Here is a 20,978-nt window from a genome sequence, read left to right as displayed (position 1 = left end):
AAAAAAACAATTTGGTGTTGTGTGTACCATATAGTCTCAATCACAGTTATTTAATTAAAATTATCTCATGAAATATTTGAATAAATGTACATAAAAACAATATAATTTTAAATTATTTTAGTATGAAATGAATAATTCAATCTTTTCCAAATTGTAATGGATTCGGTGGTTGATCAACTCTATAAAGAACTTCACCAACATTAAAATATCCAAGATATTCAACATCATTTGGAGTTGTATCAATATGATAATGTCCACCTTCACCATGATGAGAAAAGCTATGGAAATGTTGGACACGCAAATCTAAATCCTTGATTAAATATTTAAAAATAAAATTGAGAATTTTTTATTATACTTAAATTTTTTTTTAAATTTGTTACTACAAACTTACTGTTTCAGCAGATACAAAAGTACCAACTGCTACTAATGGTGCTGACATCTCATAAAAATGTAACCATTTGTCAAGATCTTCAACAGTGTTTAATGGTGTCTTAGAGAAATCAGGCATCACATGCTGCTTTGCTTTTCCTTGCTTGATTACAAACGTTCCTCCTAATCCTTTTATTTAATCAATATGATAATTGTATAGTTCACTAGTATTGAAATCATAATTATGACATTAAAATTTTTTCAAATTTTACTTACCAACAAGATTGTCAACATAATGTTCAGCTAAAGCTTGTTGCATCGTAGCTATAAAATCTTTTTTACCTACTCTTGTTTTTACATGAACTTTTAGTACTCTACCAGGTATTCCTTCACAAAGAAACAAATTTGCTAGAAGGGCAAATCTAGTTTCATTTCCTTTCAAAACTTCTAATAGACAAGTCTGATCATCATTTTTGACAGATGCTATACGGGTTCCATTTTTTATTTTGGATGAATCTATCATAACATTCATCATCATCTAAAACCAAGATACATTGTTTGAAGTAATTATGAAGAATAGGTTTAGATAATCTTTTTTTACCTCACAATTTTGATTGATATATGGCCATGGACCTGCACCAGCTCCAGCGGCAAAAGCTCTATCTCCGTATTTGAGATCTTTTAAAAGAGATTGTAAATCATACACTTTTTCTCTGTTTACTAACGGCAATAGATATGGTGGTCCTCCAACTTCAACAATATTCATTCTACCACCAAGTCCTGATGCAAATGGATGATGTATAAAAATCATTACGATTATTCATATAAAAAAAGCACAGTTTGTTGTACCTGGGGCAGAAAGTGTGAAAGGTTCTTCAGTTAAATCTGGACAGTCCACAACAGAAATTTCAACATCTTTAAAGTTTTCTTTCAGAGCTTTGAGAAAAACTGGAAAAAAGCACAGCGAATAAATAATTTATTTTTATACTTCAATTAGTTAAAGAAAAAATGAATTAACATTATAAAATGCATACCATTTTTTACTTCTTCAAGTGTAGGAACGTGAAGTTCTTTTTTTACTATTTTGCATGAGCCCAAATCTGCCATGATAAATGAAATTTTGCACAATACTATAAGCTACAATAAAACAATAATATACTTATTTGAAAATTAATTGAAATAAAAATACAAGCTGTATGGAATCTTGTTATCTTTAGACTGCCTCTTACTAAACTGAAGAAGCAAACACTACAACACGCTATCGTATCGTCGTTGAGTTGTAACCGTTCTTACTGATAACAATTTTTTTTATCTCTTATTGAACATTACAGCTATATAGGTATACCATGCTCATTTACCATGCTGATTCATTTATAAACATACAAAATATTCTTTCGATTGAGAAAACTTTTTCCATGTACGCACTCGAAAATCTAATAGATCGTTTTTGAGAGATAATGAAGAAACTTATTTCATAAGTATAGATGATACGACTAAAAGATCTATGCTCATTGCGTGGTTAATTGTAAACGTCAACGCCCCAAGTCATTTTTAACATAAAAATAAAGCAGCGAAGCTTTTAATTGACTGTTATTATGTTAAAATGATTCGGAATCTATGATTCTACAAATAGTATCGATAATTCTTAGCCTCTGAAAATATAATTGATTCTTCATACCGATTAATGCGAAAAATTCAGAACAATTTGATCAATAATATACGAACGATGCTATACTTGCAGTCCGTAGCAGCGCACCAACAGAAATCGAGCAATAACAACAAGTGGCACGTAATTACATCTTGGCGATATGCATCAGACCACCTGTTGCCGTGAAAACGGACGCGAGACTTATTATGTAGGCCTTTGTATTTTCAAGATGTGGAATTTACTTGTTTATCACGTTGGCATATACAACTCATGGGTACATATATGGGTTATATCATGAAAGATATGCAAACAATCAATTTGACACTTAGTGATTAAGTACTCTTAAAAGGTATGTACATTGAAAAATGAAAATCTTGACAATTTTGGCCCCCTAGGTCCATCCCGTTCATCCCTCATGAATCTACTAGTTCAATTGTTAATTTGTACATATAATTCTGTTGAAAAAATATTTGAATCATGATTTATTGTGTAAAATTTGATGAGGAATTTATATTTATTGTCAAAAAGCATGTTTCTAACTTAAAAACCTTAGTATAGCTAGCATAAAAGACCACAAAATAACGTTATTTGTTTTTTCAAAGATTAAAATACAACTTTGGCTAAATTCTGAAAACACCCATATTTTTTATACTTCGTATGCAATATCATATTACAATCCTGGCCGATTCGTTTTATTTTTGAACTTGAAGGACTTTAAGTGAGGAATAAACAATGATAAATTTTTCGGAATTGTCTATTATAATGCTTTTGAAAACTGATAAAGGACCTGAATATTTGAGAGTATCGAACTTTTCATTTTAATATTAGGATACTTGGACTAGTGATTGACCGCTTTCGACCAGTAAATGACCACTTTTGGATGGGCAATAATCATTATTTTTTCTTATAATATGATAATTGGACATAGAAAGCAAGATACTTCGTTCGCTGAAGAATTGAATAACGACCATACAAATATATTTTTAATTGTTTTTCATATATTTTCCAAAATGTTCATTCACTGGTACCCGGTCATTGATTGGTCCGACTACCCTAATTATTTTGAACTTGAATTATTGAAAAGTATATCGAAGTTTTCACTTGACGCGTAACTAAATTAAATAAAATGACTTTTTATTTTACATTTAATCAACATCCTTTTATACGAAAATGAATCATTCCCAATTTGTCTAATTGGTATATAGGCAAACCCCGTTATCCACGGATTCGCTATCCGCGATTCTTTGTATCCGCGGTACCCTCGTTTGTGACCTAACTTCAGTATCCGAGGTTTTTTTTCTGAAGGTTAACATTTTGTGCGCTTCAAATTAAAAAAATTTTTTATTAATTTTTTTTTTAAGTATGACTCGATCAACGTCAAAAAAACCAGTTTCAAACGAAAAAAAGCGCGATAGAAAAGTCCTTAATTTGGTCGAAAAGATTGTGATCTCGATGCATTGGCAGCTGGTGAAAATGTTGCTACCCTCTCAAGAAGACTCGACGTCAACGAGTCTTCGATCAGAATATGGTGCACATGAATTCAGAAGCTGAAGAAATGGTTATAGACGATGAACCCTTACGAAATGCAAAACGCAGGATTTTCTGCCGGAATTTCTGTAAGATTTTTCCACAGATTTTTTTTCGTACGGGAAGAATCAGAACCTGTACTTACGGCTAAAATCGACACCTGTCCGAAAACTAAATTTTTTTCATTTTCTTCGGTCAATAACCGGACACCAAAATTTTTATTCAATTTGACCCGTTGAAAATAATAAAACTATGGGAAATTGTTGAAAAAAGGCTTCTGAACATGCTCCAATAGTTTTTTTTGATGAATAATTAACATTTCAAGTAATTAAGTCAGATTTACGAAAACCACTTACTAATGGATTTTCGTTAATTTGGGCAATTTGTCATACATTGTTAAAGTAGCCTGCAAATCTAAACTTCATTATAATTGATATAATGAACCAATCTTTTATTGAACTATGTCATTTTGAAGAAAATTGCATGCTGAATTCATTAAAAAAAACCGCGCATCGCTAGAAGTAAGCGTTCTCTTATTATTCTAACTCAAAGTTGAAAGTGTCCGAAAACTAGCAGTGTCCGGTAACTTGCTGGTTTACCCTATATACTATTGATTTTTCAAAAAAAAAAGTTTTTTTACTCTTTGGTACATTGACATTTCAGCTGGACGAGGAACCGAACTCGCCTTTTCGCATAAGAACAATGCTTCGGTATACGCGGTACTTTTTTGGAACCGAACCCCCGCAGATAACGGGGTTTGACTGTATTAAATAATTTTTTAATTTATGCACAACCTAGAAGCGGGTTAGAAGGCGAACATAAGCCAAAATACCATGATTTTATACTTTGATCGTTGAATACTTCCTTAAAAAGCACGAGGATCTGTATTTTTTAATGCGCTAATCGAAAGGTGATGGCTTTATCTTTTCTTGAAATTCTGTTACACTTAAGTGGAAAAAAATTTAATTACAAAACTCTTGAGACCTAAAGGAATACAATTGATTAAATCATGCGATCAAGGACTTAAAAATCACAAGTCAATATTAATGAATCCTAGATGAATTTTAATAATAAAAGGAACTACAGACATCTTTTTTGTTGTAAAAGGACCAGTCAAAACATATTTTAACATCAGAAACAAAAAATTTTAACATTAGTCCTTAATTTTCATATTTTTGCATTTATAGGCATAAAAGCCCGATGATAACATATTCATTTTTGAGCCCCACCCTGATCAATTGCGCGCTTTTTCTTTCATTAGTTAACCCATGACCAAAAAACTCAAGTTTTTACCGACTTTCAACCCGATTATTTCCCATGTATCTTCCATTGCCATTTAAATCAGTTTTGAAATTACGATTGAATGCGTAGAAAAAAGTTACGAATGATAAAAATAAACAAACAAACGTAAAGATTTTTTAAACATTATCTGAACTAATTTATTGAGTAAAAAGAAAATATTTTTTTTCTAATGTAATAAAATTAAATCATTTCATGCTAGTTATTAAAGTGTAAAGCTATTCAATAAATCGATTTTCTTTTTTTTGCATCTATTGTGCCCCCTTTGTGTATCTAGAATGATGCGAAATTGGTTTTACAGGGTAAAAATAATTTTAAGATGTTTTATTTTTAATTTTTCTATACCGTCTTATACGAGAGCCAAATGGAAAAAAAACTAGGAATGCATTTTACTCGAAATAACTCAACACTAACGGACAAAAATCACAAGAATGTGATGACTAGTTTGCCACCATCTATTTATTATTAATAAAATATGCCAGCTGACTGAAAGCTAATGACTCGACTCTGCTCGCGTTTGTCTCTGGGGTAGGGTGAGATGAAGGAAGGATAACACAGAATTTCACAAGAGACTGTTTATTTAACCTTAACCCTAGTTACATAAATGTTGCTTACTATGTACCGGTGTTCTTCTCTTCGGCGGCGACGATCGGTGCGGTGGCTGAAGGCGTCGGTGTGCTGTCTGTTGTAGGGCGGGCCCGTGACGGTCTGGCCTCGGCTCGTGCGGCGTCGGTGAGGGTGATCGGCGTCGGCGCGATCGGCTTCGAGGAGATCGGCGTCGACGAGGGTGTCCTCGGTGTCGATGAGGGTGTTCTCGGTGTCGATAAAGCCGGCACGGTGTCAGCGTGCTGGGCGGCGTCGGTGGTTGCAGGTGCACGGGCTCGCGTACTTTTCGTATTACTATCTCGCACTGATTTTATCTGCGGAGCCGAGCAACAGGCTGGCTTTCACGTAAACTGTGAACTTTGACTCGAGAAGTAAAGGTGTATGTGAAGACCGAGCGTCGACGTACACGCTTCGAACCGAGAATGAACACTGAGCCGACGAGCGTCGATGTATACGCTTTGAACCGAGAACGATAACTGGCCCCGAGACTCTCTGAGTCTCGGTTTATATACTGTTTGTTGCTGCCGTACCCTCTTTGTTTGAGCTAGGGTCACCGTGAACTTTATGTGTCCTCTAGAGCTTGCGGGCTGCGCGTTTTTTCCCATCCGTCGTGTCTGGGATTTTTAGCGGATGCTTGAGCCGTTTCCTTAGTTTCTTTGCTCGCAAGTTGTGACCTGATTTTTGCCAACATCCCGTTTCCTGCCCGAGCCGGTTATCCCATCGCCTTTTTGGCGACGGAGGCATCATAAATTTCGACTTGTAGCTTGCAAGCGCGAGCTATGCTTCCCACAAGCTCTTGCCGCTCCACGCGTGTGCGCACTCACACCAGTGCGTACCGCGGCGTACGTGAGTGGGCGCACACTAACGTTTGCTGCTCTATCCGTGTGCGCACTCACACCAGTGCGCGCGGCGGCGTACGTGTATAGTCGCACACTAACGTTTGCTGCTCTATCCGTGTGCGCACTCACACCAGTGCGCGCGGCGGCGTACGTGTATAGTCGCACACTAACGTTCATGGCTCTGTCCGTGTGCGCACTCACACCAGTGCGCGCTGCGGTGTACGTGTGCAGTCGCACACTAGCGTTCACGGCTCTGTCCGTGTGCGCACTCACACCAGTGCGCGCTGCGGTGTACGTGTGTGGCCGTACACTAGCATGCCCGTTCGGGACTTGGTGTTGCATCGGGCTGATTTGCCGCCCCGTGTTTCACCTGCCTACGGCCGCAAAGATGATATGACTAGGTCATTACAAGAACTATTGAACCAATTGAGCTGAATTATATTTTTAAGCAAAGTACGTAGTCGTTTTTCGATTAGTTTATTATTTCAATTTTTATAAACAATTTACGGCGAACTTTTTCGACAAAAATCGATTTTTTTCGGAAAGCTGCCATTTCCACAATTTTTACTATTGAGCTAAAATCCTACGTGGTTCAATGGAAAAAAATTTCAACTTTGAAAGGATATTCGTCTTTTTGTTCCAAGTGTCATAAAAGCCGAGGAAAATGGCTTGATCAAAAAATCGATTTTTAATAAATTTGCAACATCTTTGCCATATTGTAGTGAACATAAATAAAAATATGTTTTTAGTTCATACATTTCCAATTTGAATGATCTATAGTGGCCTCCACAAAAAATTACCGAATTTTGGAATTTTTAAAAAATCCTAAAGTGGCATTACCCTACCCGTCAACCAATTTATGATTAAATAGATTAATTTCCATCCTTATTGTTGTAATGATAATTTTTTCATTCTTGTAACAGATTTTCACTGAATCAAGACCATAAATTAAATAAAATATCGATAAAACAAATTTGGCATATTCGTAACAAGATACAGCTTTTGTTCCGTATTATTTAGAATGAATTGGTAATTTACTTGATTACATTATGCTTAAAACAAAATAAAAGCAAAACACTATTCAAACAGGATTCTTTATACATGTTTAAATATAACACAAACAACCACTTGTGGTTTGAAAAATATAACAATAGCTTGGATTTTATTTTAATGCTCTAAAACATTTATTATAATTATAATCGATTGTAAAATAAGTTGAATTCGTAAATTTTATGATTGTTTAACTTAAAATAATTAGATTTATTGCCTTGAAAGAATTAAAATTTATTCATACATAATTTTTTACATTTTCTCAGATTCATTTTGCTTTTCAATCTAAGAAAAATACCTATTGAATGATAAAAAAATAACTTTCAACTCATTTATGTTCTTATAAACTTCAAAAAATTAAATTATTACAATTAAAAACACCATATTTACATTTGTACACTTTTACAAGTTAAAGATCTAAACAACTTGTACTATACTAAATCATCCCTGTCACTCATTTGAGCATTTAGACTAAAAGCAGTATCTGTACTTGCTTCACTATTTAAACTATCATTCAGCATAGTTTTTTTATTTTCAATATCATTCATTTCACGCATTATACCAGCAATATCATCGTCAGGATCTATTTCTTGATTACCTTCCAAATCACTTATGCCCATCTTCATTTTATCAGTTGAGAAGTCTTCCTTCCATTGAGGTTTTACATCTTTAAACTAAAATATAATTATTGGGATATCATTTAAATACATTATTATCATTAAATGGAAACAAAGGTTTCATCCACCATGAGTTTATATCACAATGCTCTGCACTGTAGAATATTTCATTTTATAATAAATTTTCAAAGTTTTTGATAATGAAAGTGAATCATATTCATAATATTTTTTCAGTGATTAAATTTGAGGCTGAAACTATCTATTTTCATATTTTTACAAATTTTTATAGAGATTAAAGAGATATTTTTTCAAAAATAATCTAGTAACATAAAGAAAAGGCTTGAAGCCACTAATATGTTTAAACTCTTGGTGTAAATGATTTTCTCTTTAAACAGTAATTAAATACCTTTGTAGGTTCTAATTTGAAGTCAGAAGGAACTTTGGAATGGAAGACACAATATTTATCAAATATAACAGTTACAGGTTCGTGGCATTCAGTATCCCCCTCAACAGCTCCGCAAGCTTTGAATAAAACTTGCATTTGATCCTGTATAAAAAATTAATTATGAACCAACACTCAAAATTATGATTTGTAAAATATTAAAAAACTAACTTTCAAAATATGTTTTCGACAATATTTAGAAGATGGAAGAGTTCGGTCACCACATTTAACTCCTCCTTCAGTAAAAATACATTTTTGAACACTAGGGCCTTTTTGTATTGGTCCATCAGAAATTTTTGCTTTACGCTCTAACGACTTTTTATGCAATATCGCTTCAATCCCACTACGTTTATGATAATTGTTCAATGCTTTAAACTTTTGGTATATTTTTTTTTCTTTCGCAGTATCTTTAGGCTGATCATGGATACTACCTGATATAATAATTAATACAATTTATTTTTTCATGATTCAAATTATATACAATCTATATGAAGTACTTACATGAAGTTTCCTTTTCTTTTTTTAAAGCTTGATGATATTTTCTTTTTCTATCTTTATAAGTTGCTTGTAGTTTTTTATACTGATCCATGTACAAGGTTTGTAATCGTATTAATTTTTCTTTAGTTATATAAACTATTTCTTCTGTAGTATATACATCCGCATGTTTGAGAGGATCCTCTTCAAGGCTATGTAAGCTTTCATTGTCACTATCTTCAAAATAAATACCTCTAACAGTTTCATTAATCCAAGTAGGTTCAACATCACTGTCTGATGAACTTGCATCGTCTAGAATATCTGGTCCTCTTGCATTTATTTCATGAGGTTTCATTTGAGCTACAAAGAGATTTAAAAAAATGTTCTAAGACAATCAAAATATATGATAATCAATAATTTTTCTTACTAAAAGGATTTAGAATTTCTGATTTTTCTTGGGGTTCTGTCAGTTGGTTTTCATTGGACTCAATTTTAATACTTGCTTTGAGCGAGTCAGAAGATTTGACATAATGCTTGAGACCTAACAGTATTGTTTCAGGACTCTCTGGTAAAGAATGCTTAGATGCAGATTTGGTACGAGCAATTTGTGCTCTTCGTGTATGTTCTGGACAATACCTGTATAATATTAAATATTTTTTTACTTTATGGTAATTAAAACATAATGTAAGTGGTAAAAAATTTCACAATTCACTACTTACGATATTTCTTTTTTATCTAGAATATGTGCAGCATTTTGACATTTGCGACCATTTATACTATAAATATAATTACATTGTGTGTATGGAGCATTTGGATCTTCTAAGATATGCTTTGGGCAGTAAGAATAAACTTCTAAGCAAGGTTGCATGCATTCATAATAAGAATAAGAACATTTTTGTTTGTGCGTCAAAGTATGTGTTTGAGGCATTGCAGTATTACTAGACAGCAATAAGCTTGGAGCTCGATACATGTCTTTTATCCTGAAAAAATTAATTATTTAGAATAAATATTTTTGTACTATTATTAATCTAGGCTTTGTCTTGCTTTTTATGTTTTTAGGCCATAATGAGAGCATAACAGACCCGTCACAACGCATGTTGTCTGCTTATAACTTTACATATAGCAACCAAGTATAAAACACAAGTCTAAGCTGCATTAGCGCCTGGATGGACGACTTTTTAAAAACAATTTTAAGTCAAACATTGGTCATTCAGAATTTTCTTAAAAATTATCGAGTGTTCTTTTTTAACGTGAAATTTAGTGTTATTTAAGAATTCAGCTATAACTTGCCATAAAAAATGTACCTAGCTTGCATATAATTTTTTCCTACGAGGCGCCATTTTTATGTCGACTACATTGAATTTTGATATTTAAACTATTATGGCCTATCACAAATGTTCCCTCTTTACTTTGAAATTTCAGTCGGTATATTGTTGTTTTTTCAAAAATAGTTCGTTTCTTATTTTTGTATAATTGTTTATGACTTTTTAATATCCTGTGCCTCAATTTCTAAGATTAATTCTGGCAGTGCATACAATTTGACGTTATATTATAACTCAATGACTTTTAGGAAAATTCCAAATTACAGTAACATTTGGCTTAGAAGTTTTTAAAAAACATTCCGTCCCTGGTCCCAATGTTAAATAGATTTAGTATTGTATCCAATAAAGATAATATTATTATAGATGCATTTTGATGAATGAACATTTTTAAAATATAAATGCCATGAAATGTTAAATTTCAAACAGAATGTCATGAAATTTGACGTTCAAGATGAGTTTGATATTTTTTATATATTTCGTTTTTTACTTATTCGATCACATTGAAAATTACTTTTTACAATCATTAAATTAACAAGGGCGGTCTCCAAAAATGTCAATATTTTGAAGATTTTAACAAAATAATAAATCTAAATTTTTTTCCTACACTAGACCTTAAAAATATGTACACTAATTCATATAAATGGTTTTAATACATTATGACAAAAATTCATGATTAAGTTTGCACCATGCTTTTCAGTTTTCTTTAGAAATTTGTATTTTCTACATGTTAATTCAAACTATTTTTTCCATTTTCATGTAATAATTATAATAAAATATCATTTATGTTTGCTATGATTTTAGTTATATATGAATAAAATAATTATAAAGTAATAGAAAAATTCTACATAATTCATTTACTCTGTAAAATTCATTTACAAAAATCAAATAAATCTTCAATGGAATTGAATTTATACTTCGCAGTAATGATTAAGCAATTGAAAGAATTAATAAACGTTCTAGTTTAATATAAATTCTGTGATGTAAATAAAAAGATTTCATTGTCATAAGTCATGGTAACAAGGTCAAATTAGTATATTTTGCAAATGTATTTTATTACCTACTATAGAATAGTAAATGAAAATGTAAAAAAATAGTAGAAGTTTACTCCATTTAATGTTGTTTATAGAGGTGATACACAAATCTTATACAAAATTTAAGAAAACGAACTAAACTTTATCAGATTTTGCATCAACACATAGAAATAAATTTGAAACATTTTTTACATATTCCTGAGGCTGATTAGATAAAAAATAAATAACGGGAGTAAACTTTTTCGTAAAAAGTTTAAATAAATAAATTATGTGAATGTATATGAATTTGATCTCTAACCATAAGAGTCTGCAGTAAGTGTCTAATTATTTACACAGTGATTGCATCAATAAAATGAAATTTTCTTTAGCATATCAATCAAGCTTGTAATAAATGAGGTTTTTGAATTTTGAAGATAATATTATTTGTGGAAAATCATGTCACTTCAACACCATTATTTACAATGTTTCATGGTGATCAGATTTCAGTTACAAAAATTCAATAGAATTCATTATAAATTTTTCTTAATACTTGACAGCTAAAAACCATGAAGTCTTAATTGAAGCAGTATATTCATTAAAAATTAGAATAATCAAATCTGTCATCATAACCTTATGAAATTTAACCTGTAAGTTTTATCATTATAGAAGATTCTTACATCTGTATGCACGATTTATTTTCACAAAATGTTTATTATCTGAAAGTACACTTGATAAAATAATTTTTGCACCACAGAACCTCCTTCAGAACTTTTGACTTTGAGTTTACATAAATAAAAAATATACGAAAATCTTTCGCGAATAATACGAGCTTGGTACACGATCAGAGTCGTTAACGAACTATCTATACTTTCGTGGAAAAGATCGCAATTTGCACAATAGTCGCGAGTGCAATTTTCGATTCTCGAATCGAGAGTTTCCTTCTTCAAGTTTCGATCAATCGAAAATTGAAAATTGTGGCTGTACTCACTCCAGTGTATCGTTAGGTTTCAAGCATAGAGTCTGAAGTATTGTAAAGATTTGTAAAGGCCGCGTCTCACTCCTATCCCTCGGGCCTCCCCTGGAATGCAGGAATCTCCTATACTTATACATGTTCCTTTACTCTGTTTCAAGTCGTTCTCGACGAAATCTGAGTAAATTCCAACTCTCTCTCTGGTTCCCGCTTAAAATTCCTATCGTAAACATAATAATTATAATGATTTCAGATATATTTTAACCCTTCATTAGAGTTACAATAATAATTTCACTTTAACGATAGAAAAAGGAAAAAATTTTGCAATGAAAATTTCAATTTTTGTAAAGAATTTGAATTTCGCGAGTACGTGGAGAGGTGTTCTGTACCGTAAATTAGTCACAAGACGACGGAACTTGGACTGGAAACTTAATCTCTATTGCGCATGTGCAGAGTGACTATTCTAGAATCACGCAGCTACTCGCGATGCCTGCAGCCTGGGTTCATTTTAACGTTGGCTCAGCTCCGAATACGAGGTATATATACATTGGAAAAATTGCTTCCTTCTTACAAGAATCTCCTATAGAACAAGAACTCAGCGTAGTAGTGTGTTCATGTTGAACTATATATCGAACTTTAATGTTGTATTTTTTAACTAAAAACGTTTAGAATAGTTAAAACTGGTGGTTAAATTTTTTGTGCAACAAGAGGTTAAGTCGTCACGGATACATTTCACACTTCTATCTAGTGCAACATCTTATCTACTAACTTCAAGAATTTTTAGTATTCATCATGAACTCAAAATCGCTACCCTCTCTTGGGAAAGAAGAACATGTAGAGGACGAAGTCTTGCCCCCAGCAAGCCCAGAACGTCAACAGGAAAAACTTGCTGCAGCTGCTAAACGAAAAGCAGAGGCAAAGGTGAAAACTTGGTACTGGGATGCAGCAACCCTCGAAATGATGTCGCCCAGTCGAAGGGATGGCATCGATAAGTACAAGGAATTGAGCTATCGCCAGCAGGCTGCAAACTTGATTCAAGACATGGGCCAACGACTACAAGTGTAAGTAAATTGATTACAATACACTGAACATATATAAAATAGTATATTTTGTAACAAGTGCGCGAAGCAGTTGACTCATCCAGGAGTTTTCACTCGAGCGTAGCGAGGGTGCAAAGACTCCTGGGTGAGTCAACTTCCTCGCGGACTAGTTGCAAACGATATTTTTTAACTCTGCTTGCGAGAAACTAGGGTTTTCTGACGGTTTAAGGTTAGAAAACCCGTGTTTCGCGCACGTAGTGTTAAAAAATCAAGTTTATGCTAGAGATGCATAACTATTAAATGTATATCTGGCGTCTTCTTTTCTCGCCTGCATAACTATTAAATGTATATCTGGCGTGCTCTTTTTCACGTATAAGCTCGATTTCATTGCCATGCTCGCGTTGTACGCTATGCTCTCTAGTATCATCTACGTGTACGGTGTTCGGGTAAAAAGTAAAAGCTACAGTCTTTTCGAATTAATGTGGCTAAGCAGGAACCACGCCATCAGAAACTTTACTCCCGCGCACGCGGTAGCAAGAGCCACGGTTTCCGTTGCGTTTCACTTGATTTTCCAACCTAAAAACCTATTAACATGGCTTTCTCGATACACTTTCTCTTTTTCGAAGAAAATAGAGGCAGATGCTCGAGCCACGTGTTCTTTTTTTCTATTACAGCGTAACAAATCAAGAATTTTAGAAGCTACCAGAATTGCTTCGCCCATGTGGATTCACTTTCACTTTCACATTACATGCGTAGAATTACATTTCCATTTGATCATGCCGTTATGCGTACACGTATGCGCTACTAAGAGAGTGCGCGACTATGAAATCCCATTGCGCTGGATCAATTCGAAATTTTCCAACCTTGAATAATGCTCGTTTTTGGGTACTTATACATGTGATTGACCGCTTTTGACCCTGTAAATAACCACTTTTTGATGTGCAATAATTATCGTTTTTCCTTATTAAATTATAATCAAACATAAAAAACAAGATGCATCATTTACTAAAGAATTGAATTAAGTCCATACAAATATATTTTTAATTGTTTTTCATATGATATTTTCTAAAATAATCATTCACTGGTACCCATTCATTGATTGGTCTAACTACCCTATATTTTTTATAAGTACATATAAGTACTTCCTTCTCCACTATACACAGAAATATATGTATATATATTATTCAATGCATATAAAAATTTGGAATAAAAAAATTATATGATTTTTATTATAGGTCTCAGCTCTGCATTAATACTGGAATTGTATACATGCATCGATTTTACGTGTTTCATTCCATGTCGAAATTTCCTAGAAACATTGTCTCTGCTGCAACACTGTTTCTTGCAGCTAAAATAGAAGAACAGCCAAGAAAATTAGAGCATGTGATCAAGGTTTATCATTCTTGCCTCAATCAATTATCACCAAACCATGGGCCTCTACGAACTGACGAGTTTAGCGCAATTTTCTCAGACTTACAATATTGTGAGATTACTTTGCTACAAACTATAGGATTTGATGTACAAATTGACCATCCTCATACTCATGTAGTCAAATGTTGCCATTTAGTTAATGCCTCAAAAGACTTGGCACAAACTAGCTATTTTATGGCTTCTAACAGCTTACATTTGACAACTATGTGTCTACAATATAAGCCAACTGTTGTTGCATGCTTTTGCATTCACTTAGCTTGCCTTTGGTCAAACTGGCATATTCCAAACAGTAATGAAGGACACGAATGGTTTTGGTATGTTGATAAGGAAGTCACACATGAACTGTTATTGAAACTTACCGAAGAATTTATGCACATCTTTGACCGGTGCCCTTCAAAATTAAAAAAGAAAATTAAAAGCGTGACCCATGAAATTTCAAATGCTCAGGCAAATTCACTAAATTCAAGTGAATCTACAAATAATTCAGCACCAGGATTATTTGATAAAAGACCAACTAAGAGAGAAGATTTGACAAAAATTTTGTTACCTCCAACTGGTGAACCTAGTAACCTTCCAAGCAGTGAAACCAGTAAAACTAGTAATCCTCCAACAAATGACAGTGGCAAATCTAGCAATTCATCAAATAGTACTGCAAAACAAAAAATTGAAATACCTCAATATTCCAGTCGAAGTTCTAATTTTGATGCCAAATCCCGGCCTCTTCCAGGGATTAGTGAAAATCCAAAGAAAAAGACAGACAACGTTCTAGACCTGATTATGAACAAATCTGGTCAAGATAATGGGCGTATAAGTGGCCCACCACAAACTTCTGTAGCAAAAAAAGAATTTTCTGTTGTACAGGCAGCAGAAATGAGAAAGAAAACTTATGATACTTTGATGTTGAAAAGTTCCACTTATAATCAGTATATCAGTTCTCACCGGAATTCGAATCTCAAACCTTCAGCTATTATCCAAGGTTCTATGCAAACATTTGGGAACAAATTAAATCAAACTCCGTCAAACAAAAAAATTTCCTATCCTGGGAACTCGTCATCACTCTCTAGAAACAATGTTAAACCATCAACTTCACAAGAAAAGTCAGGTGTGATGAAACCACTTGATTCTGTAACAGATGAAATAAATAATATATTACAATCTTCTACCAACAATGCTTCATACTCAAGCGAAAAGAAAAGATCGATATTTAGTCCTGAACCAACATCACGATCTAAAGAGGATGAGGTAGAGCCACAAAACAAAATCAATGATACTAAAACACATTCTCAAGCATTCAAAAGAATGATTGATAGTGATGTTAATAAGGAAATGCAAATGCAAGCCTATGCCAAGAGGTTGGGACCAAATTATAGCACATCAGACAAAAAAATTAAATTAGAACCTAATGACTCTACTGATGAATCTAAAAATGGATACAGTACCCAAGAGAACAGTGTAAAATCAACTGCAGATAAGAGCTCATTAACTAATAATACTTCGCTACATAAACCAAACTCACCTGAAGAAATAAGATCTCTTTTAGCATCTGCTTCCACAATGCCATCAACATTGAGAATAAAAACAGAAATAAAACAAGAAGAATGTTCAACCATAGATCTTAGTGTCTTGAACTCTTCTGCGATTGATAAAAATACAGACAATTTTAATTCAAATGAAACTTTCTCAGAACATAATTCTCACGAAAAGAAAAAAAAGAAAGATAAGTATAAACATAAAGAAAGAGACAGAAGTAGTGACAAACCAAAAAAGCACAAACACAAAGATCGATCCAGTGATAAAGAAAAACACAAAAGTAGTTCTTCATCTAGCAAATCAGAACATAAAAATGACTCTCAAAGTTCAAGATTGTCTATTGCATCTACTGCACCGTCTCTCAAAATTACAATTCCAAAAGAAAAGATTGGAGATTTACCATCATCTGGGAATGCACTAAAAATCAAAATTCCTAAAATAAAGTTGAGTTCAACTAATCAAACTGGTGAACCTCCATCGCCACCTAATGCAGGACCCATAAAATTAAAAATAAGAACAGAACATGCACCAAAAGAAACTAGTTCTGGAAGCTCCAACACCAGTTCCAAAAGACGACATAGTGAAGTTGATGCACATTTGCCTAAAAAATTTTGTGCAGATAAAGTTAATGGAAAAAGTAGCAGTCAAAATAAAAATACATCTAAGGTACCTTATCAATAATTTGTAAAAAGTGTTGACTAAAAACAACAAAATTTTTTTCTCTTATAAAAATGAAAAAAAAATGTTTATTACAAATGCTTTTTAATAATAATTTTACAAGTTAAAAAGGCATTAACGAAATGTCTTTTCTTATATGTTCAGACAGATGTGATGTATGAATCATTGAATGTAAATATGGACTCTGTAGCAAATTTTGAAGTCCCTGAAAATTCCCCAATGTCAAGATATGGATTTGGGGACCATAATCAACAAATTAAATACTATTATCAAAAATAAAAGAAACGAAGAAACATTGTACATAATACCTCTACATCATCATGAAATGGTATTTTTTTAATATTTTTTGATAGTAAAAAAAAAAGACTGAGTAATTATCTGATTATTCAATTAAAAAATAATTCAAAGTCAAATTGGTAGTTTTAGCGAATTATAAAAAAGATTAATTGAATAATTTGACTGTGATAATATTAAATAATTACATTTTAATATTATGTATACAAATTTTTGTAGCAGAGCACGGAAAGCTCTGAAAAAATATATTTATAAAAATATGTTTATGTATATACATAAGTGCGATGTATATGAGGAGCGTGTACGCCGCAGCTCTCTCTGCCATACTTGCCAGAGCGAACGCGAGCGCGCTCCTCGATGTATATATCAATGATTTCGGCTACTTTTCATTTTATTAATGAAAATTATCGTGTCAATAGAATTGAAAATTGCATTATACATACTAATGCTTACTTTATTCCGACAATTTTACTCTTTATAATGATATATTATATACAAACATTTTTAATGAAAAAAATGTATAAAAGTAAGAAGTTGTTTCAATACATTGTGTTGATAAAAATGTATATAAATTTTTTACATTTTTGTAAAAATTGTCCTTTTTTTAATAAAAAATAATTAAAATTTTTGATTAAATTCCGCTCAATTTTATTTTATTATTTCAATGTAATATACAAAACCAACTGAAAATATAAATATTGATTGATTTTTGTTAAAAAATGTCACTCAATAGTCTTAATGAAATATTGCAATTCTCAAATGATAAATTTTTAAACTATTTTCTCCGCATTAATTGAATACAAGCCAACCAATTTCCTTCTGAATGTTGAGTATGTAATAGTTCAATTAATTAGCAATGCAATAGCTTCAATTTTGTTTGACGAATTTTTATATTTTCTTCTTTTTTTCAATTATTTGGATAAAAAGCATATGAAATTACTAATGGGGATGTATTTTTATAGGGTGATCGAACCTTTCGTGTGAACTGGAGCGTTCGATTGTCAACTAAGGAAAATATCTAAGACACAAGCCTTGCAGTGGCCAACGTTGCAACTCAGCAAACGTTGAAAGCTTCGGAATAAAGGCACAGTGTTCAAAGGTTTGCTTTTCAATCTAAAAATTTTGGGATAATTTTTACTTAAAAATATTTGAGCATATCCCATTGTTATTTTATAATTACTATTAATATCATTAATACATTAAATACTCGCGCTATTTATTTTTTGACATAATTGGTTGTAAAGGGCACAATTGAAATAGTATCGATTCATACAATTTAAATCTAGTTGTGAAAACTAATAAAATAAGTTAAAAATCATTTACCAAAAAAATTGAAACTTACGACCAGTAATCGTTTGTTATAAGCGAAATATTAAATTCTTCGGTTGTTTTCAAGCTAAGCTTATTATCAATAGACTAAAGTTATAAAAAAACTGGCTCATTTTTCCTGCATTAAATAAAATTTCCGCGTATTACTTGAAGTTGTAACAATTTGTAAATGCAATTGAAAAAATTTTCCTATAAGAACTGATTATATTTTGAATATTACAACGTTTCAAATGATGTATACATAAAAAAGTATAAATACGCTTTGCCTATCGATGAAATTTCTTCTAACTTAAGTAGAATAAATAGTAACATTAAATAAAATAACGACTGATTGCAATCGACTATCATGAAAAATAGAATGAAAAAGTAAAAATTAATTTCTTCCAAACATCGGGTTTATGCTCTATTACGTGTTCCTGCGTGTAAATTTATCTAAGGATTGAATGAATCTCGACCTCAATTTTTTTTAAATGCCTAAATTTTGTTTAAATATGTGATAAATGTCAGTTCACATTCTTTCTTTATCCAAATAAAAGCTTAATAGATTTGATAGAAAAATTCGAAAAATTATTTCTATACTTGAATGTTAGAAGCTTATAATTAAGATACTAATATATCAGTTAAAGCTGTAAAGATCTCAATTTTCCGACGAAAATATCATTTTTGTCAGAGAATCGTAATATCAATTGTAGAGTTACGATTTTTTATTGTATTGACGCACACTTGAAGCTGCAGAGCGTGAGTACACTTCAACTAACGCCTGTAAAAAAATTAATGCTACTTAATATGAATTGTTTAAAAATACCCCCTCTCATTATTTCTTATTACTGAAATTAATGTTCAGTTGGATGAATCGTAATGAGCACTTGCGGGAAATAGGAAAAATTAATTAAAAAATTGTTATAAAAAAATTTATCATTCAAGTGTTTATTAATCAAATTAGCACACGAAAACGTTACTAGTAGTATCAATAAGTAAAAATGATTTATCTTTTATAATTACAATTTGATGTAACGCATCGTTAACTTATAGTCGATAAATTAATGGTGATTACATAAAATACCATTGTTTTCTTTCAATTTAATGTAATTACTAAATTGAAAAAGAATAGCCAATATTATTTGTCACAATGAAATTTTAAGAAATATATCAAGGTAGTGATTATACTCAAAAAATATAGATTTTCTTCATATTTTTTTTTATTTAAAAAAAATCACCCTAATATATTTGTTGATAAGTAATAAAACGAAAATTATGAAAGCTGTAAGAAAAAAAAATAAAAGAGAGAGAGAGAGAGAGACAGAGAGAGAGAGAGAGAGAGAGAGAGAGAGAAACAAAGACAAAAAAATACTATATAAACATTTTTTCCTAATTATAAAACATAATTAAGTGGTTCAGAATTAAATTCTTTAGTTTTTATTTTTAGTTATTTGAGTTTTATAATAGCGTTCAATCGTTAAATAAGTTATTTCTCTCTGTTCATTATCGATTCACCACAAAAAAGCGTGATGAGATATGAATTGTAATAATAATTCGTGCTTATCAATGGACCGTCGTCAGATTATTCGTGTTATGTTGAAGGGAAACGATTTAGTGAACAATTTGAGAGGCTATTCACGAAGATTTCTTTAGCAAATCATTTTTTCAATATTAAATAAAACTGCATTTATTTTATTTTATTTTTTTTTCGCGCGTTACATTGTGTACCTATAAATTCAACATTAATACTTTGCTAATTCGTTCATGTGTGTTCCATTCTCAAAAATAGAGCAATTGCGAGAGAGAAAATCTTTACCAAGTGCAATAAAAATGGCGTATGCACTCGTAAGTGTAAATATTGTATGATAAGTTAATAGTACAAAAGCGATTCCTCTGACGTCGGCCCTTGAAATTCAACAGCGTATTGTATTACGCCTTGAAGCACTTTCGATAGAAATTTGTAAGATTTAACTTTGTAGAGTACGTAAGAATTATTTAGATAAATCAGAGGTAAATGAAAAGTGCAGCTTGTATGTATATAAAACTGTGAGATTTCTTAAAGCATTTGAAATGTGCCTGATAATGAGCAAATGTAAGAAATGTGTAAATTAAGAAAAATATTCAATAAGTTAAAAAAATAATAATAAAAAACACAAATACAGTCTGAAAGATTTTTCTGAGCATTGTTGTACGTGTTTTTAGGTAAAATCTATGAAAATACTGTAAATATAAAAATTTAAAAAAAGAAAAATAGTAAAAATGATGTGTGCCCAATGCATGCGTTAATGATTATATATTTAGCGTTTCAACTACAATAAATTTGTAATTGTCAAAGGTTTTTTAACAGCGCGAGCACACTCTAGGATTAATAATTTGTTTTTGTTCCTTTTGTTCGTAATTGCTGTATACATTTTTATTTATCTGTATATATATAATAATATCATAAATAAATCTATGATATAAAGTACTAAAATACAGTCTTATTTTTTTCCTAATATTGTAAATATGTTTTATAATCATATTT

At 31.7% G+C, this 20,978-nt stretch overlaps 3 protein-coding genes across 13 annotated transcripts; 1 reads left to right on the top strand and 2 right to left on the bottom strand.

The window, feature by feature from the left end:
- Window positions 1-17: 17 nt before the first annotated feature.
- On the bottom strand, window positions 18-6,359 carry LOC106650162 (ester hydrolase C11orf54 homolog). 6 transcript variants are annotated; one of them, XM_014368028.2, is made up of 8 exons: window positions 2,095-2,645; window positions 1,728-2,021; window positions 1,404-1,506; window positions 1,219-1,317; window positions 971-1,149; window positions 646-907; window positions 392-558; window positions 18-310 (listed from the first exon to the last, which is right to left on the bottom strand). In XM_014368028.2, exons 2-8 carry the CDS (start codon window positions 1,728-1,730, stop codon window positions 137-139), a joined length of 987 nt encoding a protein of 328 aa, XP_014223514.1. In that variant the 5' UTR covers window positions 1,731-2,021; window positions 2,095-2,645; the 3' UTR covers window positions 18-136. The 6 variants fall into 6 exon arrangements, with proteins under 6 accessions (XP_014223514.1, XP_023317057.1, XP_023317056.1 ...); XM_023461289.1 differs by lacking the exons at window positions 1,728-2,021; window positions 2,095-2,645 and adding an exon at window positions 5,459-6,359; XM_023461288.1 differs by lacking the exon at window positions 1,728-2,021.
- Window positions 6,360-7,586: 1,227 nt separating this feature from the next.
- On the bottom strand, window positions 7,587-12,268 carry LOC106650018 (KAT8 regulatory NSL complex subunit 2). Of its 5 annotated transcripts, none has more exons than XM_014367790.2 (7): window positions 12,192-12,268; window positions 9,591-9,851; window positions 9,299-9,507; window positions 8,899-9,231; window positions 8,569-8,828; window positions 8,362-8,502; window positions 7,587-8,012 (listed from the first exon to the last, which is right to left on the bottom strand). In XM_014367790.2, exons 2-7 carry the CDS (start codon window positions 9,839-9,841, stop codon window positions 7,770-7,772), a joined length of 1,437 nt encoding a protein of 478 aa, XP_014223276.1. In that variant the 5' UTR covers window positions 9,842-9,851; window positions 12,192-12,268; the 3' UTR covers window positions 7,587-7,769. The 5 variants fall into 5 exon arrangements, with proteins under 5 accessions (XP_014223276.1, XP_014223275.1, XP_023316980.1 ...); XM_014367789.2 differs by lacking the exon at window positions 12,192-12,268 and adding an exon at window positions 11,834-12,074; XM_023461212.1 differs by lacking the exon at window positions 12,192-12,268 and adding an exon at window positions 11,849-12,074.
- Window positions 12,269-12,676: 408 nt separating this feature from the next.
- LOC106650221 (cyclin-T1) lies at window positions 12,677-19,617 on the top strand. 2 transcript variants are annotated; one of them, XM_014368140.2, is made up of 4 exons: window positions 12,677-13,234; window positions 14,449-16,840; window positions 16,997-17,180; window positions 18,109-18,194. In XM_014368140.2, the coding sequence occupies exons 1-3, from the start codon at window positions 12,966-12,968 to the stop codon at window positions 17,129-17,131; spliced, it is 2,796 nt and encodes a 931-aa protein (XP_014223626.1). In that variant the 5' UTR covers window positions 12,677-12,965; the 3' UTR covers window positions 17,132-17,180; window positions 18,109-18,194. The 2 variants fall into 2 exon arrangements, with proteins under 2 accessions (XP_014223626.1, XP_023317012.1); XM_023461244.1 differs by lacking the exon at window positions 16,997-17,180 and having other exon boundaries at window positions 18,109-19,617.
- Window positions 19,618-20,978: the final 1,361 nt, after the last annotated feature.

Source organism: Trichogramma pretiosum, unplaced genomic scaffold (genome assembly GCF_000599845.2).
Source record: "Trichogramma pretiosum strain Unisexual culture from Peru unplaced genomic scaffold, Tpre_2.0 scaffold15, whole genome shotgun sequence".
Classification (NCBI taxonomy): Eukaryota; Metazoa; Arthropoda; class Insecta; order Hymenoptera; family Trichogrammatidae; genus Trichogramma; species Trichogramma pretiosum.
The sequence above is the reverse complement of the archived record's forward strand: the minus strand, read 5'-3'. Positions and strand labels throughout refer to the sequence as shown.

Coding starts and splice junctions, on each gene's coding strand:
- LOC106650221 (XM_014368140.2), top strand. CDS start 12,966: ATGAACTCAAAATCGCTACCCTCTCTTGGGAAAGAAGAACATGTAGAG. Junction 13,235..14,448: donor ATGGGCCAACGACTACAAGT/GTAAGTAAATTG, acceptor TTTTTATTATAG/GTCTCAGCTCTGCATTAATA. Junction 16,841..16,996: donor AAAATAAAAATACATCTAAG/GTACCTTATCAA, acceptor TTATATGTTCAG/ACAGATGTGATGTATGAATC.
- LOC106650018 (XM_014367787.2), bottom strand. Junction 8,829..8,898: donor AAAAGAAAAGGAAACTTCAT/GTAAGTACTTCA, acceptor TTATTATATCAG/GTAGTATCCATGATCAGCCT. Junction 8,503..8,568: donor GTCGAAAACATATTTTGAAA/GTTAGTTTTTTA, acceptor TTTTTTATACAG/GATCAAATGCAAGTTTTATT.
- LOC106650162 (XM_014368028.2), bottom strand. Junction 1,150..1,218: donor TTTCACACTTTCTGCCCCAG/GTACAACAAACT, acceptor CATTTGCATCAG/GACTTGGTGGTAGAATGAAT. Junction 311..391: donor CTTTTGTATCTGCTGAAACA/GTAAGTTTGTAG, acceptor TATTTAATCAAG/GATTTAGATTTGCGTGTCCA.